The sequence below is a fragment of the Rhinichthys klamathensis genome, unplaced genomic scaffold (assembly GCF_029890125.1).
Source record: "Rhinichthys klamathensis goyatoka isolate OS25496 unplaced genomic scaffold, OSU_Roscu_1.1 h1tg000609l_1, whole genome shotgun sequence".
Taxonomy (NCBI): domain Eukaryota; kingdom Metazoa; phylum Chordata; class Actinopteri; order Cypriniformes; family Leuciscidae; genus Rhinichthys; species Rhinichthys klamathensis.
In genome coordinates this window covers 263247-289497 of record NW_026607062.1, presented here as the reverse complement: position 1 = coordinate 289497, position 26251 = coordinate 263247, and the positions used below count along the sequence as shown (strand labels likewise).

Genomic DNA, 26251 nt, shown 5'->3' with positions numbered 1-26251 from the left:
TATGAGCTTGATCTTTTTATTTGAAGTACATACAGAGAATCTCAATATTCTGAATATTCTGAATCTTGAATATTCTCACAAAATGATTCCTGGTTAATTAGCTTAATATATCAACATGAGCTTACATTTACAGATGCATTTGGCAGATGCTTTTATCCAAAGTGACTTACATTGCATATCAAGGTACACATTTACATTCTTATCAGTTCTTGCTTTCCCTGGGAATCAAACCTATGACCTTGGCGTTGCAAGCGCCAACGCTCTACTGTTTGAGCTACAGGAAATCTGTTTCTGTTAATAAAAAATATTTTGAATACCAGAGGTCAATATGGGGGATGAAGCGATTACTCAAGGATTGTCAGTTACTACTTCACTGATTTACTTGGATTTTGTTTTAAATCAGGTGAGTTTGAAAGAACTAAGAATTTCTTGTCTGCTACTGTACCTGCTTACTAGCCAAAGTTGATGGTCAAATGATGATTCTGCTTTGTGCAGATATTATATAAAGATATTCATGTTATGAAAGCCATTAACAACATTTCTACCAACTGAACTAACTCTCTCGCCTTCGTGGAGCCCGTCAAAAAGACTACAGGCGGCAAAAAAAACAAATGATGGTGCATAGAGATCATTATCGTCAAGCAATGAGCTGATGAGCCATACTACGGAGAAACGCTGAGTAATTAATGAATGTACAAAAGAAACTCGAATCTCATTAATTGGCATCCCTATTTGATACTGTATCATGCTTATTGAAAAGATAGCCTAAATGTCATCTGAGAATTTAGCTTTTCTCTAAAACTTACAGTTTGGGATTTTGAGGGGTTGAATTGAATAAGTTTATTTAAAACATGGATACTTTTGTACTTGAATTGTGTATTGTTGAGCAGTAACGTTTTCTTCAAAACATCAGTTTTTTGTCGAGGGCTCTTTTAAAGATTTGGCAGTCAAAAGACTACAGTGTTACTCCTGTAAAACATCTGAGTTATGTGAGCAAAAATGGCACAGAGGAAACTGTGCCCTTGGCCATCTCCTCACTAATCATCTAAATCACTGAAAAATTAAGAATCAGCCTTTATATGATAAATATGTACCTATTTCTGGAGGACACAGTGAGATGAAATATTATTTAACAGCTTAGATCTACAGCAACAGACAATTAACATACAGACTACAAAATTCTGAAATGTTTTTGAAAGAAGTCTCATCTTCTGAAAGATGATTAGCAAAGCTGCATTTATACAGTCAAAAGCAGTAATATTCTGTAAAAATTTAAACACAATTTAAAATAACTGTGTTCCATATATTTTATATTATGTAATTTATTCCTGTGATGGCAAAGCTGAATTTTCAGCATCATTACTTCAGTCTTCAGTGTCACATGATCCTTCAGAAATCATTCTGCTGATTTGCTGCTCAAGAAACGTTTCTACAAAAACAGAAAACAGTTTCAACAAAATAAAACGGCACTCAATTTAAAAGTAGTTCAACTTTTAAAAAACATGTCTCTGGACATCTCTTGCGTCTTGCATTTTTATTGGAGCCCGTACATTTTTTTTCAGGATTTGTGATGAATTGAAAGTTAAATAGAAATCTTTTGTAGCATTATAAATGTTTTTACTGTCACTTTTGATCCATTTAATGTGTCCTTGGTGAGTAAAAATATTAAATGCTTTTTAAAAAAATAGTACTGATCCAAACCTTTCAAGTCTATACGTATACAATATGTTAAATAAATCTCATTATATACTGCCTGACCTATGCTGTCAATAATGAAGAGCTTCACAAGGCAGCTGCACTGATCAAACACAATCCTATTTGTTCAGCAGGTGTAAAGGTCAGTGGAGCTTCTTCATAGTGTTTTTCACACAGTAGATTCAGAATCTCAGCAGTGCTTAAGTGAAACAAGATCACATCCTGGAAACCACAGCTGCCAGGATTCAATCCACATGATTCTTATTTGGTTGATGGTAGATACTGTAGATAAGCTCACCTGAAAGCGGTAAAATGTCCCATCATCCTTGAGGGTGAGAACATGATCAGAGATGGGGAATATGTAGCCTTGGGCAGCGATCAGACTGCCGATGTGTATGGCCTCCACTGTCAATACAGAAAGGAGAGATTTACGTAAGCAACTTATTGCAGTCATCAATAAGATGTGTATCTTTCTTCAGATCAGGACCTACCGGGATCATCTATGTTGAGGTTCTTCATCATCCACTGAACAATGTCTGAACCTGAAGTTTAAAAAGGGAAAACATATCATCTTATTTTCACATGCAAATGTATGCATAAATTACATTCACTTCTCAAAGCATTGACATCAAGACAAAATCACCACAGTGGATTATAATTCAGTGCGTGTCAGATCAGTCCAGCTAAATCTACATGAGCACCACCTCAATCATGTACAACATCAACGCTTTAGTTCCAAATCAGCTATTAGTTAACCGGGCCTGCGGGCATCCATTTAGAGCCGCTCACTGTAGTAATTGTGTTTAGCGATGTGAGCAGATCAAGCCATATCTTCAGGTTTATTCTCTTTGAGGGCTTAAAAGAACAAATAACTGCTCTCCCAGTATTTATTATCATAAGGAAACTGTGAAAGTTAAAGTGGTTAGTTGGATCGTGTGGCTCCGGATCTATCACCGAATTTACCCTCTGATCTGTGAAATGCCCTGGCAAACAGAAACTCAGCACAACCCTGTGTACATATTTTAGCAGCACTGACAGTGATATACATTCTTTTAAAACATATTTTTAAAAAGCATCAACAACTTAGATGAACAAGAAAATTGCTGTTTTAAAAAGTTACACTCAGTAACTTTTTCCTCATTAAAAAGTTAACCCAACTGAAATGAATAATACTTTTGAAATAAATATTTAAATCATGTACATTCACATCAGATGAAGACTAATGTGAACCTATGATCAAATTCAGAATAATTACCTATTTCGCTTACAGAATTACAATCATGCCTGACTGCTAATAATAATTCTGATAGCAAGCAAGAAGTCCCCAGTTAAAATAGAAAATCAAAAAACAAAAGGCTGAAAAAAAGACACAAACAGCTGGATGAGAAAGCCAAATGTTAGCTAACTAGCCATGAATTTCATATACTTCCTAAATTAATTTAATTAATAAATGTTGCCGTGTTCATCTTGTTTTCTACACTTTAAAGGGTTTGTTCATCCAAAAATGAAAATCCCGTCTTGTGTCATTAATTGTTCACCCTCATGTCGTTCCCAACCGGTAAGACTTTCGTTCATCTTCGTAACACAAATGAATGAAGATCTTTTTAATAAATCTGAGAGCTCCATTGACAACCTATGCAACTACCACTTTCATTTTTGGGTGAACTAAAGCAAGTAAGCTAATGAAAAAACTTAAAATCAATATTTCATGTGAATTAACTGTCTCCACATTAGCACTCATATATTGACTATATTTACAGAAAATATTGATTAGAAAATATTCGAAAGTGTGTACACCTCATTTGCTACAATTAAACTGTATTGCATTTTCTCACACATAACAACGACTAGGGCTGTCACTTTTGTGGAAAAATCCTGATCGATTTTTTAGACATAAGTGTTCATTCAATCGATTGTAAAATCGATTTTCCATGTCTAAAGACGTTTCCATTTTCAACACCAAATACAGGCAAATCCACGGACACCTAACATGCATTAGGACGAGCGTAGTCTCAGCCTCAGACGTCACGCCCACGGAACGTTGGCTAAACGTCTGATGCATATGGTACACTTAACTGGAAACACTTCAGGAATGTCGAAGTCGTCATCTGATTGGTTGAATTTATCGGATTTCCGGGGGGCGCGAGTGTCGCATTTATTTTCGGTCCGCCGGGAAACAAAGCGCAGATGTGTGATTGCGGAAGAAAAACTGTTGTGTTTACATGAGTGACAATGAGCATTTATCAAGATCAGCTAAACGTAGGATTCTCAAAAGTATGCGAGGTTCACGACATAGACTCTTGAAGTTGTTTTCTCCTTCTTTGATTTTCTATGCTGACTGACTTGTTGCACGCTGGTCTGTTGTTGTGGGGACATTTCCACGCCCCGAAACGTGACGCTGAACGAAACGATCTGTAATTGGTTGTTTTACATGTCGGTCAAACGGCCTTATGGGCGGGCCTTGGCCAAAGAAAGCTGCTATGAATGGGCTATATGCACGCATAACTTCCGCGTTTGACGCAAGGATGCTCGTGCGTTTCCGGTTGGGGAGATTTAAAGCGGAGGAAAACCAAGGAAAACGGGATTATGGCAGAGTCTTCAAAAATTTACTGTCCTCTCGTCTTTGAAACGAAACTTTAATACGTTTAGATGTAATTTTATATATAGTTATGTTTATTTAATATAATAAACACAGAAGCATAAACAAAATGAGGAGTGTCTGTTTTGTCTGTTTTTGTGACTAACGTTTCTTTAGGATAGCAATAGAGTATAAAAACCAATATAAATTCTCGGTATAGCATTGGACTCTTTGATCGGCGGAAGTAATCCAGCATCCTTAGACCTTCACCGGAAATACCGCCGTGCATAGAGCCCATTCCAGACCTTCAGCCGTCAGTCTGAAGGTCTGGCTACGCGAGACTAGGACGAGCGTAGGCTAAAGAGGGCGCTTGAGCTTGAGACGCACAAGTCGCAATATTTCTGATTATTTATTGGCGTGAAAGTTGCGTGCACAATGATAAACAGGAGTGCAAACTTCAGGGATTGAGATTAACACCCTCCGACCCGCCAAACGCGGGTAAAAATTAACTTTGGTGGGAAACGCTGTCAAATCACGAGCCAATCTGGCGTGTTTCTATGTTTACTCACTTTGCTGGGGAAGTTCGTGTAAAACAAATCTGCGCGGATTTAGTGCAAACACGCAACTCGTGAGTCCACATGATATGTTAAATACAGCGTATTGCACAGAATCTGCGCATTTCTGGCTTACTTGAACACACACACACACGTCACTAAGCAACAAATAACGGCGCGCTTGTTCACTTGCATTGAAGTAATAGCGAATTTGGTTAGCAGAAAAGACATTGTTATTTTCCAGCATCCTACATGTTCTGATACTGTATTGATCTGTCCACCTAAAACACATTTTTGGTGTAAAAAAAAAAAAAAAAAGCCAGTTAAAATCGATTCCCTATTTTCGTTTTCGAAACTTGTGTTGGTTGGTCCGAAACGATTGTGCAATCGATTTTCGAACGTAAAGTGACAGCCCTAACAACGACCATTGAAAACCCCACGACATCGAAGGCCCGTCACCATCAACATCTATCAAATAACACACCAGTTTAGACACAAACTGGTCCACCCATATTCTTGCCAGTATACCTGTAACAACGCTGGGAATCTTGGACAGGAAGCTCTTGACCGTTCTGACTGGCACACCTTCAGTTTCATCTTGGAGGCGTGTGATGATGTACTCAATCTACAGGACGAGAAAAGAAAGAGTCTGTCTAGTTAGTTTGGCAGACTCACACCTCATACTGTAGCCACAGTCTAAATCTGCTTCACTTTTATTTTAGTTACCTATATTGACAGGAATTAACACAGCCCACAAAAGCAGGAGCAGCACATCAGAAGCGTAGCTGCAAGAAGATTTTCCACACCGAGTCTATTTTTTGCTGTATACATCATGTTCAATTCAGTAGAAAATACAAACACAATGCTTTGTGCATCTATTTATCAACACTATTCATTTGTGTTATTTTTCAATAGCTCACTCCTGATAACCATTGAATACATTACCAGTCAACAGTTTGGAATAATTCAGAGATTTATGCCAGTTTTTAATGCTTGCCAAGACTGCTTTTACTTGATCGAAATGCAGTAAAATCAATAATATTGTAAAATATTATTACAAATTAAAAGTGGTTTCTATTTAAATAGATTTTAAAATGTAATTTATTTCTGTGAGAAATATTTCTGAAGGATCATGTGACATTGAAGACTGGAGTAATGGCTGCTTAAAATTCAGCTTTGTCATCACGGGAATGAATTGTATTTTAAAATATATATAAAAAAGGTATTAAAACAGTTCTTTTAAATCTTAATACGCCGGTAGTGTAATTCAAGGCTGTTATTAAAGGAAATACTCAATGTAGTAAACCAGAAATCAGCTGTTTCACACCAGAAAGCTGTCACTTTGAATGCACAGTGTTTCATTTTATTTCAGTCTGCCAATAGGGTTGATCTGTTAATTTTTTTAATTTTTTTTTTCAAGGAAGGTGTAGCACCACATTCTAACCAACCTGTCAATCATAACAGGTGTATATACATACACCTACTGCTCACAATACTAAATGCATCAAGTACCTAATGCACACAAAGCATGGGCCAAATTTATTTATTCTGTTTTTATTCCCAAAATCTTGTAAAGCCACAGAAATGATCCCTTCCCTTGTGATGGGAACCTCTGTTCTCATTCCTCTCTGGATACGCAGGCGCGTCTAAGCAGAGGCCTTTCGAATACACAAGCTTGCACCTACAGTCTATAAATAATCCCGGCACTGATGAAAACAGCTAATAGTTTTGCAGGAGAGAGGGAGCATAATGAGATTAGGTAGCGTTCGCCGTTCTCTGCTTGGATATTGCATGTTGTCATCACTGTTCTGTGGTGCTCAACCCTCTTTTATTGCACGTGTCGTGTAGGAGGCAAGATCTCAGTTGCTTTTAATGCATACAGTAGCTATATATAAACAATCAAAGCCACCCCCGAGTCCGACCCCCGTGAGCCCACCACAACACGACGCTGCTAAAATAAAGCAAGGCCACTTCACTTCAAGTATAAAGAGAGGGTGCGTACATAATCAGCCATGCCAAACAAAACATACAGCTGTGCTACATGAGGACTCGGCCTCATTTTCCAAAAAAACACTCTAGTCATTCCATCCATTACCACATGAGACTAATTTCCCCTCTCTACCCATAAAAAGCACTTCACTTCGTTTAATGCTCTCTATCAAGTGGCTAAAACATGAGTCTATGGTGCAAACTATTCTAAACGGGTCGATGAGTGTTGGCCTGAGTCCCATGAGAGATCCTGGCTGTAGAGTCAAAACGGACAACAGTGCGAGCCAGACAGTCCACCTCTAAACCCAGCGGCAAAAAAGGAAGCCAAAGCAGAGTGATCTGTTTAACACTCAAATCAATACAGATAAAATGCTACATTGTGTTTAGGGCAAAATGGCTTCTATCCAACAGCCTCACACCTTCCAGCCCCACAAATTTCTCAATATTCAAAGTTTAAATAAGCAAAAGTAGAGCGGGATAATGGACCAGATGACCATTAGGGTCCCCTGACCTTGTATACAGTGTGATTTGACCACTAGGGCCCCGGGCCCCAGCTTCTACTTTTAGGGTCCATTCACAGAGAATATTAAAAGACGCAAGGCAGTGGACTGTACAGAAAAGGTCAAGGATATGTTTTTTTTTTTTTTTAAGTTGAGTATAATTTAATTTGAGGGCCACTTTTTTTTTGTTTTATTTTATTTTATTAGAATGATTTCTGAAGGATCATGTGACACTGAAGACTGGAGTAATGGCTTCTGAAAATTCAGCTTTGAATGGCATTTCATGCACGAAACTGCAAAAGACGCAAGTGCAATGGTCAAACACATTCATCTAGAGCATGTTTACATCAAAAAAATATAAAAAAGCAACATAGTGGAATGTAAAAACACGTTCTGTGTGAGCAGCTCTTTAGTCATCTAATATTTATTCTAACAGACATTTTCTTTTGATCACCCCTGTTGTTTAAAGTAGGATACATGGTCTGTTATGGAGGCCAGCAAGACCATCCCAAATAAAGAGAGACTGATTTTGAGCAAATTCGCACTAGTCATCATGGCGAAGCTGTGTATCCTTCCTTAATGAGAGTGAGTGCCATTAAATGAACTTAACGGATGCCATGCCTTATCTCTCTGAAAGACGCTCTTCACCCGGCCTCATGCTGGGTTGTCATTCTATTTCAGTACAATCAGCAGCACTCACTAGAGAGCTCTTTTTAGGATGGGCCCTTGTGTTGGTACATCCCAAAAAGCACTTACATATGTCATATTCTGTCAAAACACTGTGCCGAGTTCTTATTAGGTTATCACAGTACTGTCCCCCTCAGAGGCCACCGCAGCGTGTGTTAAATGTTGCAATTAGCATTCTTGCTTGAAGCAGCCTCCAGTTCAGGAAGTGCCAGTAAACAATTTCCCAAGAAAAATGACAAGCCCTGGCACATTACTTCACAAGTTCACATAACAACGTATCAGACAAGGAAATACAAACTTCTTAGCTCAACTGGGAGAGCAAATAAGGTGTTCAGTTACTGCACATTCTAATGAAAATCATTGCCATATAACAAATGTCCTATGTATGGCTAAAGATACATATAGTTACTTATATTGCATCATGCATTTTAAGTCATTTTTATATATTTTCAGTTTAAATATATTTACACTACCATTCAAAAGTTTGGGGTTGCAAGTATGCATTCAATTAATCAAAAGTGACAGTAAAGAATTGTACATTGTTACAAAAAGTCTATTTAAAAAAATGCTGTTCTTTTGAACTTTGTACTCAAAGAATCCTGAAAAAATATGTTAAATCACAAAACTCTCAAAAAATATTAAGCAGCACTGTTTTCAATGTTTCTTGAGCACCAAATTAACATATTAGAATGATTTCTGAAGGATCATGTGACACTGAATACTGGAGTAATGATACTGAAAATTCAGCTTTGCCATCACAGGAATAAAATACATTTTAAAACATTCAAATAGAAAACAGTTATTTTCACAAGTAATACTGTATTTCACCATATTACTGTTTTTACTATTTTTTTTTATCAAATAAATGCAGCCTTAGTGACCATAAGAGACATCTTCAGTGTATATTGTCCAAAATATATTTTAAGATTGGATTCGAAAGTTTAAAAAGAATATGATTTCAATGTAAGGGATAATCCACAATAGCTGTGCATTTAATTCAATTCAATTCAAATCGAATGTATTTGTATAGCGCTTTTCACAATACATATTGTTTCAAAGCAGCTTTACAGAAAGTGCATTTCAGAAATGTACATAGAAAAATACAGTTAGTTAATCATGTATTAATTTAGGGCATAACATATCGCCGGCGTTGAGTTGTCTCTTCACAGGCGTCGAGTCGTCTCTTCACAGGCGTTTAACCATTTAACCATTTTAATGGATGACGTAGAGGCAAAGAGCCGCCCAACACAGAGTACATTCAAATAATTTAATGCGCAGCTAACCGTGAATTAATATCCCATTTATACCATGGTAATTTTCCAGCAATGACAAGTTAAAGCTGTCATTGACATTTGCAGAGCTAAATTTGACTATAAGGGTTAAAATGATGGTTATTTCCGTAAGTTATCACTCCTTAGATCTAGCATTGTCTTCGCTTTAAATCAGACACATAGTGCAGTAAAGTAACATTAATTTGATCGAATTATTAAATTTATGTGAATGAATTAGCCTAACGAGAGAGAGAGAGAGCTGTGTGTGAATTACCTGTGTCTGTGCAATGTCTCTCTACCATGAAGCAGAGAGTTTAATTACTTCAAAAAACAGCGACGTAACAACCTTCTTGCTAAGCAATATAATGTAGTGATTCAGTAGCAAATTTAATTTATTAATAAATGTCAAGGGGCAGCGGTAACAAGTTTCAGTGCTTCTGAATGTGCGACTTTATTGTTAAAGTGCTTGTGGTCTCCGTTTTAAGTGTAGTACTATTATGTCGTCTTTGTGACAATATCTCAAATGTTTTTACAGCCGATTATCAACGAGGACATTTAAAAGAGGAGCATTGATTGGACTCCTGACAGTAACAATCAAGTGAGGATAAAGCAACAGTCACTTTTCTAATGAAAATTTCTTTGATCGGAGAATGTTCACTCGGTTTTGCCTTGAGCTTGAAGCAAATGTCAACCACAAAGCCGTTTACTGCATTTTTATTAGGCTTGCTTGAGTACTAAATAAACACTGTATATTGAGGAAAACACTTAAACAGGTATAGACCGTATTCGTCTAAACCCAACCATGTTGATGACGACATAAAAAAGACTTGTATTGCTGTCTTTGAGGGATTTGAATGAGCAGCAGCGGCATATGTGGGTGGTTACATGTTGTTTCACCCGTAAGAGCCCTTTCTCAATCAAGCCCATCTTTCAAACTTGATTACAGCAAGTCTCTGTACCCTGTGAATGGCACTCTTACTGAGGAGAAGAGAGAAAACAAGGACAGATTTCCCCCTCTATTGAAGCCTCTCAAGAGGCAAGGTCATTTCTGAAGCAAAGTAGATGGTGGAAAAGCATCTTCTAGGGCTTTTGCTTGTCTTGCTTGCCAGGTAAATCCATGAAATTAAACAAGGCACTTATGAGATGCATCAAGGTTGGGCTTTGTAGCAAAGCAGCATGAATTAGTTTGTGAGACAGGTTAGTGTTGCCATAGATAACAGCATGGGAAGCGCTCTTGATGATAATACCTTTGCAGCATCCTGTGGCTCATCTGCTCAGTCCCTGCAGGAGATATGTGAACAATCGATGCTGTTGATTTTCCACAGCCAGGTCCTGATGAATGACACTCAACCATGTCTACCCGAGGTGCATACTGACGTGACAAGCATTTCTAATACTCAGAGGCGGTGTTATGACTGCTCCAAACCCCAAAGCGAGACAATAATGAGTTCTGAAACGTGGTCAAAAGATGCCCATAAAGAGGTCAACTGGAAAACGCTTTTTGCAGTAAGAATCTCATAAGTTGCCAATTAACATCTAATACAATGAATTCTGTATCATATTTACACTTACAAAAATACCAAAGGAATGTAATCAGATAAGGTGGAAAAAAACTTTTAATATTATATCATATTTGGACATAAAGTTCAAATTAAATAAAAGGTAAATTGCCCCATTTACCTATTTTCATTGGTGCACATTCAAAATAAAACTGTCCATAATCTTTAATCAACATTTCCATAACAACATACTATTTAGGTATTGTGTTAGTGTTTTCAGATCATTTGACTCCATATGATTTGCACACTATATTAGGTTTGGACCAACATTAGAGTGAGCTAATGATAGAATTTTTTTTTTTTTTTGGTGAACTATCCCTTTAAGATCAACCTATATGATCTCTCTTGAGTTAAAAATGACACCCACCTGCAAACTTCTGACTTTCTGTGAGTGGTCTCCATTCTGTTTTAAACACCTGGCTATGCAGCTGGGACATGAAAAAGCAGGCATGAAGGCGGGTTTCAGCTGATCTCATCTCTCATCAAAAAGCACTTCTGTTCTCTGTACGTCAGAAGCTGATGTCTAAATCCAAACTCTCCACCTGGATTCAAAGTCCTTTAAAGAGCCGGCTGAAAAAAACTCAACAGTATAACGAAAGTCCCAGAGTGAGAGGCTCAGTCCAAACTATACCTTATTTATCACCCCTTTCTCTCTCTATTATGCTCTCTTTGAAACCTCATAAAAGGGGTTTGAGATCATTTTAGGTCTTGGATGATCATTTCGGCGTTTATGTACAGTACTCTGACATGAGATTATTTTTTTTGACACTGCATTATTTTATAATTCACAATAGAAACAGATTAAAAGTTTAAAAACAAGAGTTTGTATGACTAAAAAAATCTAATTATAAAATATATTATTTGCTGTGCTTTTAACTAAATCACTATCTGAAATACTTACCAGAGAATCTGTACACGTATGACAATGATCAAGCTGAATTATGAAAAATAGACAATATTATATCAGGCAATAACTGTTATACACTTAACTTTTAACTCTAAAATGCATTTTTTTTGTTACTATATGTTATATAGTCACCAAAAATGGAGCTTTTGTAATTTCCACACTACATTTTGTTCTTCGCACTGTTCGTGGCTGCCACACCAATTCATTCGAGCTACAATGTCACGCTCTTTCACAGAGCAATGCGATTATATTCATTAAGGCGTCTAGATGATGTCTATTGCACCAGAACTCATTCACACTCTCATAAATGTGTAAAAACACATGCAAGATTATCATATAAACTGCTATAATATCAACTCACAAAAGCACGTATGCAAAAATGTATTATTTTTGCTAATTAATGTTAAACCCCTTATGACATAATGTTCTTTATTTTAGCTCTGTGTTAAATTTCTTAAATAATAAATTAAGGCTTGAGTCTTTTATTATGGTCCATGATTAAAAAGTAACAACGCAGAAGGGGGCAGCAAATCTTGGGCGGCTTTAAAAGAACTGCCAGGTAGCCTGGGCCAAATTCACCTTTCTTTTGTAAGTACCTTAAAACAATAATGAATGAATGAATGAAACATTAGACTTACAATCATGCTCGGTAAGTCAGTGATGTAATAGTGTACTACAGTGCATGTGAACTGTAGCTGTTTCAGGGTGCAGTGATTTCGAAATGGGTCTTAAGCAGAAAATATTTGCACACAGGCCCAGCAAACACCACAGGATAATCCACAACCCTGAGGTCACCTCTTAAAAAAATCATTATAGTCGCAACAAAGCCTGTGTTAATCGCCAGACGAATCGATTGCTATTCGCTGCAGGTTTCTAGAAATTCATAATCAAAGTAAAAAAAAAGCTTTAGTGTAAGACTGCCTTTGGATCACCTGAAGGTCAAGAGCAGAGTCTGAGCTTTGCAGAGAGACCAAGTGCACACGGCTGATGCTTTTGACAGCAGCTGTGAGATGCGTTTCCTAATGGAAATATGATGACAGGGTTGTCAGGCTTTGAAAAAAAAAAGCCAGAGACAGTTTAACAACCTGGATCTCGTCTTTTATGGAAATGCACACCCTTGATATGCATGGGGCTCTTAAAGGAATATTCCAGGGTTCAATACAAGTTCAAATCAATTGACAGCACTCGCGGCGTACACTTACGATGGTAGTAAAAGTTTCAGTAGCACAGATGCAAGACACATAATGCAAATTAACAATCACAGTATGAAAAAATTGCTTACTGACCTTATGTAAAGTTACACAAAACGCTATGTATAACTTTGTTGTCATGACAATGTGACAACTAATGGCTCGTTTCCACTGAGGCGTACGGTACGGTACGGTACAGTACGGTTCGGGTCGGTATAGCATGATCCGACTAGCGTTTCCACTGCCAACAGTACCCTTACTTGATAGGCGTGGTGTTTGCCGGAAAGAAGCGACCGACGTCATTTTCGCGCGAAGAAAGCGACATAGTAAACAACAATGGATAACAGACAGCATATCTTGTTCTTGCTTCTCGGCATGTTTGTCACAAGAAACAAGCGCTGGCATTAGGCGTTTCTCAATACCAAGTAGCCACGCAAAGTCCGACTCGGGAGATGACTCCCGAGGACGCGAGTCCAGTAATTCTGCTAATGGAACAGCGCGTTCTTGAAAGCGCCACTCAGCTCGCTCTGCTACTCCGGTTATGTAGGCTACATTTTAGGCAACAATAAAACGAAATATGTTATAAAACACCACTCTGCTTCTTTTCGATTTAATTTAAATACATTTTAAACATTACAAGCACACAAATGTGGTCCAGGCAACGCATAGCCGATTATATTCACTGCATGTATGTAACGTTATTTATAACAAAACTAAATATAAAACACAACCCTGCCTCTTTTCGTTTAAATGTAAAAATATTAAACATATTCCAGGCAATGTATTGCATATTGCATTGGTACAAATGTTGCAATAAACAACATTACAGATGATCTTGTAATAAAATAAAATAAATGACAACTGTCTATTTTTGTTGAATTTCAGTTTTATCAATAATAGCCATTATAAAAGTATAAGTAAAAGGTACAAAAAGATATACAGTAAAGCTTTAATAACATAAAGCAAACAATTCAGTCAAATATACAAATTCAGCGCTAAAATATATTAAACTTCACTTAGCCTTCTGCCAAAACTATTGGCCAGGGAACGAATTATAGATTCACCAAAGATCAAAAGAGACCAAAGATCGCCTGTTAGGTCTGTACAAGATGAATTATATCTCATGTTTAACCACTACAGAGACGTCAGAGTCAGCGGCAAACATCAGAATGACTAGCCGGGGAAAGGCTGCTCCAGGCGGGGTGCACGAGCGTCGATCGCCCGGTGATTGCTTGGAATGGATCTTCAAATTATCATAAATCTATAAATAAACCACAGATTTGAGCTTTAAAAAACTACTTTCTCGCCTGAAAAACTCTTAAAACTACATTTCGTGACACAATAACAGTAGTATTATATTTCAACTGCTTCTAATGCCCTTGTAGCACGCGCAAGTGACGATACTCTGTCAACCAATCACCGTTCTGCAGTGAGTCTAGCTCCACCTTTTAGTACCGTACCACCGTGCTAGGTACCCCAACGGAAGGGTACCCAAAAAGTGGTACGGTACGGTTCGGCTTTTTGGTACCATTCACAACTTTTGACAGTGGAAACGCAAATAATTGGGTACCGAACCGAACTGTACCGTACCGTACCACTCAGTGGAAACGAGCCATAAAAGAACTGCAAACATTATGATTTAAACTGCTTTACAGCTCAATAATACACAATTTTTAACATTTTTTAATTTAATTTAAGTGCTTATATAAAATATAAGCTTACATTTCTACATTACATTGCTCCAAACATTGGCTACATTTACTTCCACTGAAAGTGCCTCACCCTTTTTTTTTTTTTTTTTTTTTTTTTTTATGATAATCACCCGTCACATTGGCCCTCATTTATCAAAAGTGCGTACACCAAATTTCCAGCGTACACCTGGCGTACACCCAAAACCACGGTGACTTTGAGATTTATCAATATGGACGTTGGCGTACGGCATGCTCAAATCCTACGCCAGCTCAGGAGGTGGTGTACGCACGTTTTGAGTTAGTGCGGAAATGCGCAGAAAAACAATTCCTAACACCACAAAACGCACTGAAAAACTAAAAGATATGATATATTATGACCAGGGCCGCATTAAGAGCTCACTGGGCCCCGGGGCTATGAGTTACTGCAGGGCCCCCCACCACTACAGGTCACCAACTACATGAGCTAAATGTTCTATCATTATACGAGTCATTTTATCCATCTATGATATACTTCACAGTTAAGTTATATTACTTTTAAAACGATTTTTTATCATATCAAAATTTAATGGGACTAACATTTCATAATTCTTGTGACCAATTTCAATAATAGTAACTTAAGAAAAGAATCTCAAGCTTACCGATGACAAGAGTCACAAATAACAATAGAACAAAGGCACATAAGAAATCGACCTTGAAAAATGTAAAGCACTGAATAATATTATATTGTATAAAGTAATCAAATATACAAAACATAATTTTCACTATAAATTCAACATTCATTCTTATTAATTTTACAAAAGTGATTCATTCAAGGGCAGTAAATTACTTTCTTTCTGATGTTTGATTAACATTATGGACACAAATGGCGACAGCAGCTTTATTAGCAGCTACTGTCACTTTAAGACCTCAGGGTCGGAACTCAAGTGCGCTGTGCAAAACCGCTTCAAGTTATCATTTAAAATAATTTGTATCCAAACCACAATGATTAAAAACGCGTTTAATTTATAAACTTACATCATGATGTCTCAGCAAAATTTACATATTTCTACCGGATATATTATCGCCAGCCCTTTAGGCGAATATAGAGTTTGATCAAACACAAAAAGCAAGATCAAACATCCATCAAGTTAATAATCAAACTTACCGAAAATTTGTGGGGTCGACGATGACGCTGTGTTTTAAAAAATAGTCTAGACTCTAGAATGAAGTGAAGGGTGGAGGCGATTTATTGGTTGATGCGTAGCTATATTCTAATAAGGCGCAGGCACTCCAGGCAGCTATCTATAGGCCTATGTGCAGCAGCAGGTCGATCGTTCACAAGTTAAATATAGAATAAATGTATTATGTTAAATTAAAACGTGACGTTTCATTTCACCATGCCCTGTCCTGCTGCCCACGGGGGTTTGATTGACAGGCGACCTGTCCAATCATAACGCCGAATATGCAATTTTGTCAGACAACAATGCTGTCAGTAGATTAACGTCGGTGGACTTGAACTTGAAAACGGTATGGTTTAAATTATTTAATTACAATATTTGAAAGTTGAGACTTTGTTTCATATCATCAGTAAGCTGCTCTGAACTCTCTCTCGTAGTCAATTGTGTAACGTTAGTGTGTGAGTGAGAACATGATGTGCGTGACTCGTGAGAGCCGCCTGGCTTGTCACACAGTACTTAACTAAAAAAAGGCGGGTCTTTGCGAACGGTCACTATAATATTAATGATAATGATTCCATGATAATGCATGGAATATTCGGCAAAGCGCTACTAAATAACAGGGCTAATTTGTGGGGGGCGTTGCGTGGTAAGGCTTTGGCAATCAGATGGCTAGTATTATCTGCTCCACAGCCAATCAAGGGCCCCCTCCTTGTTCGGGCCCCGGGGCTTTAGCCCCGCCTAGCCCTATTGTTAATGCGGCCGTGATTATGACCAACAACAACAACATAGTAATTATAAACTTCAGTGTTTATTTTTGTGCAACATGGACTTCAATGTTTAATTTGTGTGACTTCACCAAAGCATTTGATTTGTAGCCATATGTATTCCTTCAGTTGCGAGCCTGTGCGCTTTACCCTGACGTTTCATGGTTAGGCCGGGCAGGTGCGCACGGACTGGGTTCGGTAATGAAAGGCTTTCAATGACCAAAAAATAATTCAGACTGACAAAATAATAAAAAATACATTCTTCTTCTTTTAAATAATAATAATAATAATAATACAAATAATAATAACGACGTTCTTCTTCTAAATAACAATAAGCGTCATTAATAATAAAAATCATAATAAGAAGAAGAATATTACAAATTGTCATGCAATTATTAATGTGAATGAATGGTACTCCACATCACATCATCATCATCACTATTGTACACCCCACATGTGACGTGATTCGAAATTGAATGCTAATAGGCTTAATGCACAGCTTCACTACTTCCTGAACTTCAGCCAGCCCTTTGTTTCCTGTCTGTCATTATTGGACAAACTGATTAATCCAGGTGTGCCTGATTATTGTTACTGAGGCCAGGCACACCTGGATTTATCAGTTTGTCCAATAATGACAGACAGGAAACAAAGGGCTGGCTGAAGTTCAGGAAGTGAAGCTGTGGCATAAAGCCAATTGTTTCAAAAGACGTGCTGTAAAATAATGCATTGTGATAGGTCATTTCGGCTCCACGTCGGAGAAGTTTCTTTTCTGTGCCGTCTTCCGTGTGTACATGGCGTAAAATGAGGGCGTGGGGGAAGAGGAGACTTGAATATATAGGGGCGTGTTATTCTAATGACGATTGTTTTCAGCCGCGGGATTTATCAAGGGCAGGTATTGCGTACACCTGGATTTCAAAGGTACGCACAGCTTCATAAATCAGGCGGTGAGAGGAGTGTAAGCATAATCTTACGCCAACATATACGCCCGTTTCTACGCAAGAATGATAAATGAGGGCCATTGAGCTTAACTTGTATTGAACCCTGGATTTCATCCATTTATTCATTTTCTCTCTATGCTAGTGGCCACTCTTCTGATGGTATCTATACTGTAAAGTGAAGAAAGAACAAACTAAAGTTTTCACCAGTCGCACTGTTGCCTGATTCAGAGACATGAGCACTTCCTTAAAACAATTCACTGCTCTCTAATCTCAGTGATTCTCATGACACGGCCCACTGGAGCTGAACAGCAGTGGCATCTACACAGGGCCTTAAGCAATCCAGCCAACACTGTCAGAACATAGCACACATGAATTAGATACAATAGCAGGAATAGGGAAAAAAAAAAGGAATCACTGCCAAAGCCGACAGAAGCTCAGCAAGCTCCAACTTAAAGACAACAAGAGATTACAACTGACCCTACTGGCTCCGTCCAAAATCTTAGGCAGCTGACTGGCAATGACTTCTCAAGCAGTGTTTGCGCACGAAGGCACCTCCCGAAACTGATTCCGGACAGACTTCTGAGGCGGCATAATCGTTTCATTTATTTATTTATTAGTTTATTTATCAGGGACCATGCACAGTTCAAGCCCTGTACCAGAGTTAGCTATACGGCTAATTTACATCTGTGGTCCCTGGGCAAGGAAAGGTAAAAAGACAACATAAACACACAGTACTCACATAAAAACCAGAATACAAATATGATCTACAACAAAATAGAGTTTTGATGATAACTAAGCAAATATTTAATTACAACAATACTAATTTCTCTGTCAAAATGACGCCAAAAGTGGAAAACGTTGGTCAAAAATGTACATTTACACACAAACTGACCAAAAACTGCACATTCCAGATGCCATCTTTATATTTAAGCATAACTGTCACAGAATGGAAAGCGCAGGATTGTGGGATATCAAAGGCAGAGAAGGATACATGCTGCCTTCAAAAATCGATCAGATGACGGCATCTCAGGAGACAGGAAGTGAAGCTAACATTGGATTCGGACATACCTTGATGCCTTCCTACCTTGGAATGCGTCCTTCCAAGGGCAGCATTTTTAAGCTTTCGAAAGCCATTGACAGTGGTATTTGTGCACGATTCCTGAGTTATGCTAAAAAGATTTTTTTTTTAAATCTCATTTATCTCAATTAAATAGCAATATTTCCCAATAGCCCATATTTCAATCAAACCATGATGGATAAAACCGGTATATCTTTATTTCTCCGTTTCCAAGTCATAGACACCATATCAGAAATTACAATAGCTTCACCTCAGCACATTTATATTGCATTTGTTTCCCACAGCACTTTCAGGCACAAATAACTTGCACGTACTATGTAAATATCATGAAATGTATAGCTTTGAAACCAGAACATGACCAAAATAATAATACTAATAATAATAGACATGATCTTATGGTGAGAGAGCAGCATGTTCAAAGAGGTTTCAAACTTGAGAAACCAAAGCCTCGGAGATCCCCTAGAAAAAGCTACACCTGTTGAAAACAGTTGGGGTCCTTAATATTATTTTGGAGACTGTGATACACTTAGAAAGTTCAAAAGAGAACAGTATTTAATTAAAATTAAAATTGATTGTAACATTATAAATGTATTTAATGTCACATTAGATCAATTTAATGTATTAACTTCTTTCAAAGCGGTAGTGAACGGTACACTCTTAAGAACAAAAGGTTTCAAAAGTGGGTTTTTGCAGCGTTTTTGGCTCTCCTTTCAAAAGAACCTTTCAGCGATAATTTTTTAAGAGAACCATTTTTTCTTAGTGAAAAAAGGCTCTTTAGATTATTAAAATGTTCTTCATAAGAAACTTGTCCAAAGGAAAAATTTTAGGGATGTTAAAGGTTCTATGGTACCATTGATTCCAGTGTTTTTGGGGTGTAGTGCATAATCAATACAGAAATGTACTTTGCCATGACTTTTTAAGATGCTATTATCTTCAATGGCCATAAGAACCCCAGAAGGAGGAATCAAACCTGCATTTCCTGCATGAGCTCTACAGACATAGCCAATGTGTTGGGAGCCCCAAGGCCACACCTCCAACGTAATAGTGGTCCCTCTGCCTGAAACCCTGTCTAGAAATACAGTGATTGATTACAGTGTATTATAAAACTACATTGAACCCAGTGTTGGGAAAGTTCACTTTCTACATGAACTAGTTCAAAGTTCAGTTCACAAATTGTAAAATGAACTCAGTTCATACTTCACAATTTTGAACTAAGTTCACGGTTCCAATAAATGAACTAGTTCATAGTTCTTTTTTTCCATATGTTGCTGCAAGCTATTTTTTTTTATTATTATTATTGCCACAACCCATATACAACCACAGACAGCAATTATTTTATCGGTGGGCAAAGTTTGCACAGAAATGTAAGATTTTTCCCATCCTCACCGGCCTTGTCTTAACTGATCATACGATACGACGCCTCCTCGCTGCTTTGTCGACTACACGCCGCTTTTTGTTTTGATGACGCATGCGGCGGCCGCGGTGCGACACTGGTGGCTGGCGTTGTCAGATTGGGTGTTTTTTTCAATAGTATGCAGCTGCAGACCCGCAGCACCACCAGTTTCAGAACCCCAGCGCCAGAACCGGAAGTAAGGGGCGGAGCTTACGTTCTAACACCAGCGCCAGGACCGGAAATGAGGGGCGGAGCTTACGTGCTAAACCGAGTAACGCCACCTAACGTTTTGGAGCGTAATTTGCTTAGACACGAAACGGCATTATTACACACGAAACGTCATACTTTATAGGCTACTATTATAATGATACATTAAGGTATAGTACAATAAGCATTTTAAAACATTGATTTTGTGTAATATAATTATATATAGTTATCCCTTTCATTGTATTATGAGAGTTACTTCCTGATCATGATGGTGAAAAATCACCCCTCCCTCACTTCCGGTTCTGGCGCTGGGGTTCTGGCACTGGGGTTCTGAAACTGGTGGTGCTGCGGGTCTGCAGCTGGATATATCCCGTTTTTTATCTCGTTTTTTTCGCTACATATTAAGGCCTGTTTACGTGTGTTTTAGCCGGGTTTTTGCCTGGAAGGCTCTATAGAAATGTGGCACCCTATTGAACAAAGTTAAACCGAGAGAGCGCGCGTTCACAGACACCAGAATGAACGCGTTCAGTCACAGTAACAAAGTAATAAACAGTAATAAAGTACGTTCAGTTCACGTTCGCCCAAAATATGAACGAGTTCATGAACTATCGTTCAATGAACGCGTTCAGGCACAACACTGATTGAACTTTTACAGAGCATGTTATGAAGCTGAGGTCCGCAGATGTAAACCACACATTAATACATTAATCTCTATAATAGATTTAGTTTCTTTCTGCAGATATTATTATTTTGTTGTTTTCAATTATCAATCGCTGCATTTAATTTTGCCGATATTGATCTCCATTTCATTTTACTGTTATTGGTCATAATTAAAATTTGCCAATATCAATCACTGTTTTCATTTCGCCTAATTACTCTGCTGACATTCAGTCTAAACGTGTCACACCTCCAGAAGCTCAAATGAGAGAGTTCTGTGTGACTGAGCGAAATGAATGGAGCAGACTGTGATAAAACAGACAATGTGGGAGTCGTGAGTGGGTAGAACTCAGCCAGAAAAGCCTTGGCATGGATTGAAATTGAATTTGTTTCTGCATATCGGCACATTTTTTGATTCTCTGCAACTTTCATTTTAGGAAAGAGAACGTAGGATGTGTGGCCTCTATCAGTTCAGATTTGAGGAAAGAAAAAATGGAGAGGGGGACACCGTGGAAAGCAGAGCAAAACGTTTGATATTGACCTCCTCTTGTTTTTTTCTGTGAGATGAAATGAGACAGCTGGTGTACGCTGTGCTTGCTGTCAGTTGGACTGCTTTCTTCTCCACCCCATTTGCTTTGGACAGTGTTCAAATCAGTAGCATCTGATTCCACATTCTCATTGAACAGCCACTGCCAGACATAAAAGTAGGATACAAAGGGAAGGATGCTTGGCAGCGTCCCACTCAGCCAGAGCTCGGAACCATTTAGTGGATTGCAAATCAGGCAAGGTGAAGCTGGACCATGGCCCCTGAAATCTGGCACTAATCAGAGGCAAATGGGTGATGTGTAATAAAACTAGATCGAAAAATAAGACACAAATTTGGCTGATTTAGAAAACTGAACGCACAGCTAGGGGTGTGCGATATCACGATTTTTGATCATGACCGATTAAAATGTCTCCACAATCTGTATCGTAGTATCGTGCTACAGTGCATTCTCCTGTACAAAGCAAGACATTCACATCGCGATCGCATGTTAACACGGATGTAGGGTTACGCTCACGTGAAATTGCAGTTATTCACAATCGCTAAAGTTTATTATTTGCATGTGTTTTTAAAGCTTTGCCGGTTCAATATTTTATCTGCACGCTTTTCTGAGGCTGTCAAACAGCGCGAGCACTAAATCAAGTTATATTTCATGGCTTGTTACTCTTCTCAAATACACACAACACCACAAGGTTAACAAACACGGTCGGTTATGTTTGAAACTTTTAAAATAGGGAAATTAGTTTGGCTGTACTGCTTAATCACTTGCAAAAGAGAAATAAATAAAACATTGTGAATCGTGATTTATCTGATATCTGATATTTTTGCCATATTGCCCACCCCTACCCACAGCAAAGAGTAAATACTTAAAAAGGCATTAAAAAGTACAGCTACTGAATATTTCATATAATTTTTAAACATGTATACAAGCATACATTAGTATGACATTCTAGCAGCATGTTATAATCGCAACAATCTAGTGAACAGAATGCTTTGGCATAAATGTAAAAAGAAGCACAGCAGACAATATGGACCCTTTCATCTATTATTTGCAAAAGAGACGCATATGATTATTTGTCTGCATAAACAAACAACATCCACATTCCACAAATCCATTTCCTGTGGTTGTTATACATCTGCGGCTATATTGTTTGAAGTGACATGCATGTGGGCCAAGCTTTGCCTTTGTAGACTTCTTGTAAAAGAAAACAGCAAAAGAATCAGAATAATTGTGGTAAATGGGATATAAAGCGCTTGAGCTCTACCGATTTAACAATGTTGAAAATGGTTGTTAATATTACAACTAATGCACAAAACAACACAAATGTACAAGTGAACTTCAGCTATGAACTAGTCAGAATGCTTAAGGCACAATGTGAATAGGCACTTTCTCTAGCAATACCGTAAAACAAGAATGAATAACTATAAAACAAAGAATTCACAATAATGTAATAAAATATTGTGTACTTATTTTAATGTTGTTAAGCTCAAGTTTTCACAACACAACAATGACCAATTTTGTTAAATGTTCATATACAAGTTTAAATTATTACTTAAAATGTTTTAATATATAATATAATTGTTTTAATTTTGTACTCATTAAAATGTTATTTTCAAAGGTACACAACCGTTAAAAAGTATGGGATCAGTATGATTTTTTAAAATAAATAAATACTTTTATTCAGCAAGGATGCATAAAATTGCTCAACCTGACATTCTATTTCAAATAAATGCTGTTTTTTTTTTTTACATTTAACACCAAAGAATCCTGAAAAAAAGTATGATTTCCACAAAAGCACAACTGTTTTCAACATTGATCATAATGATAAATGTTTCTTAAACACCAAATCATAATTTTTCAATGATTTCTGAAGGATCATGTGACACTGAAGACTGGAGAAATGATGATGAAAAATCTTGCTATCACAAGAACAAATAAGATTTTAAAATATATTAAAAATACAACAGTAATTTTAAATTGTAATAATATTTTACAATATTATGATTTTAACCTGTTGGCCTGCAATTTTTTGGTTACACTATGTTTAAGGTGACGTAGTTACATGTACTTACTCAATTTTTAATTTACTGTTATACAGTAAGTACATGTAGTAACGTGTAACTGTCACCTTAAAATAAAGTGTCACCAATATTTTTTGAGATCACGTCATGTGATTTTATTTAGAGAAGACTCTAAAAAGCTAACTGATGTTTATTCACATCTTCTAAGCATCCATTCAGTGTATTGTTTTGTGGTGCGAACCACACCAGATGTAAGCGATCTGCCGCAGATTTGTCAATTACAAAAAAACTGCACAATGTGTTCATTACAATTGAATAGTGTGTTAGTAATCATGAAAAACTGCAATCAGAGATGCATCAGAATAAGGGAGACAGATCAGGTATGGGCTTAACTGTTGCATCAAAGAATACCATGTGATACTAGGCCTAAAAACTGCAACTTAAACTTCATCGAAAAATGTTAACTATGGATTATGGTACAGTGGAAACATTTACTGTATTGATAGCATACTCTGTTCTAGAACAAAAACTTATGGCAATGTCATATTTTAATCACACCTTTCGATAACACCTGATAGATATGTAGAAAAAAAATATGTATAGCTGTAATAAAAGCCTTATATTTGAAGATCACTGGTCTGAGTTGTTTACCTAGAAACTCTTCCTCACAAGGGGTGGAAGGTCATGCTTAGATGATTCTGATAGAGATCTTACCTTCACATTGATTCTTAGAAGATCCCTCAGAGGCCCAATTACAGCATGCCCTCTCCCCATCTATAAGCCCAATAAATGGACCATGCAAACCAAAGCCTACTGATTTCCAAGCTGTTTCGGTTTTGCTGGACCCATAAGATCATTGGAGACATTGGAGGAAGAAGTTAGCCTGTCTCCGAAGCCCTCGACTAATTAAGTCCCTCGTTGCATCAACACAGGTACTCCATGTTAAAAACATATCTCTTCTCCTTGGCGTTTCATTCGAGTTAGGTCTGTTATCACTCCTGACAACTTTTTTATTTTTATCTTTTTAATGTAAATATTATTGCATCTCATTTATAGTATATTATAGTGTTCTATTGCAGTACGTTATTGTGTGAGTAGTGTATTGTTGTTGTATCTACCTTGTGAAGCACCTTGGTCAACCTCGGTTGTTTTAAGTGTGCTATACATAAATAAAATTGAATTGAATTGAATGTTAAAGTCCAGCTTTAAATTCTCTGTGTAAAGGGGAAAAGGGCCAAACAGAAAACCAAAGGCTAGTTTTGGCAGATAAATTGGAGAGGAAGGGAATTATTGATGTGCAACTACTGAAACACTGCTGCCTCAGCAAAGCTCAAGGATCTCATTCATTTTGGCAGTGATGGAATGTGTGTTGTAGCAGCAGATTACACCAGTTGTGTTTGACAAATGCATTAGGGCTGAATAGATCAGCAAACAAAATATGATCCATGCAGTCCTTTTAAAAGCCTCTAGCTCATTTATTGCCATTACCCTAGAGGTAAATGGCATGGAAAACGAGCATTTTCACAAAGGAAACCATTAAGGGAAAAGTGAAAGCTTCCTTTACAGCATATGTACATAAATACAATCTCATCTGACTCCATTGACAGTCAATAAAGGACTGAGAAGACCCTTCTGTTATTCAATTTTGGAAAATTTAAGCTTGACCAATCAACAGAAGTCATGGAAATGCAACCTGAACATTACTCAGCACTGAGCAAATTAATTTTGCCCTGAGCTACAGTACATGCCTTATTTTGATTCACATCAATATTCCTGTATTTAAAGGGACACAATGCAGTTTTTTTAGCTTAACTGAACAGCTTCGGAGTTATTGAAATGGTTATATATCGGGTTGAATTGGTGAAATTTGCCCAGTGGCCTCTGTACATCATGGCCTCCTAATAATCCCCATATATATATACCAATTGGCTTCATCACTCTGTCTCCTCTCCACCAGTAAGCTGGTGTGTGGTGGGCGTTCTGGCGCAATATGGCTGCCGTCGCATCATCCAGGTGGATGCTGCACACTGGTGGTGGTTGAGGAGATTCCCCCTTCTGTAAAGCGCTTTGAGTGCCGAGAAAAGCGCTATATAAATGTAATGAATTATTATTATTATTATTATTATTAAGTATTAATTTCTTTCAAACAATAAATAAATAAATACATTTTACTGATCCCAAACGTTTGAATAGTATAGTATAGTGTATCTACAATATTGAATCTGGGGCAATGTAGCCGATCCTAAAACTTCTCCCATCTAAGAAGCACACACAACTGTTTTGTGTAAAACACCTAGATTTCACTCAGACTTTCAGGAGGAACAACATAAAATCTCTTTTTGTCCGTTTTTTCCTCTATTATGTACAGACTCACAAACAGCTCGCAGAAGGAAAACATTATTCACATCCCTCATTCCCACAGTAGAATGTGGTCTATATAGTATCCCGGACAGACAAATATATATTAAAATTATAAATGAAAATAAACAATAAAATAATTTATTTTTTATCCAGAATGTACCTGGGTCTACTCTGCTTACCGCTGATGAAGTACATTATCCTCATTGACTGAGCAAGAGCCTTTTCATCAAATAACTAATTTTGTTTATGTCTTGGTTAGTCATTATTTTACTACCTTATGACCTGTCACCATTGGTAAGCCATGAAAACTTGAAAAATGAAAAGAAATGGACTGATCAGGGACATTAAACAATAATTTCAGCCTACTGCACACTGTTAACAAATCATATGATATGAGGAAGAAAACACACCAGCAGGCAGGAGCCCTGGCTTCTCTCTGCCTGACATCCAATAGTATTGAGGAGCTGAGCCGTGATGGCTCCATGTCTCATCCTCACGATCTCCATCGA

At 37.5% G+C, this 26251-nt stretch overlaps 1 protein-coding gene across 1 annotated transcript in view; it reads right to left on the bottom strand.

Moving 5' to 3' along the window:
• Positions 1-1885: 1885 nt before the first annotated feature.
• LOC130075911 (regulator of G-protein signaling 6-like) overlaps positions 1886-26251 on the bottom strand; it is a 57515-nt gene continuing 33149 nt past the window's right edge. Inside the window, exons 3-5 of the mRNA XM_056240744.1 lie at positions 5356-5452; positions 2187-2237; positions 1886-2100 (exon numbers count right to left, since the gene is read on the bottom strand). Coding sequence (XP_056096719.1) covers positions 1886-2100; positions 2187-2237; positions 5356-5452 — 363 coding nt within the window. The remainder of the gene's footprint in view (positions 2101-2186; positions 2238-5355; positions 5453-26251) is intronic.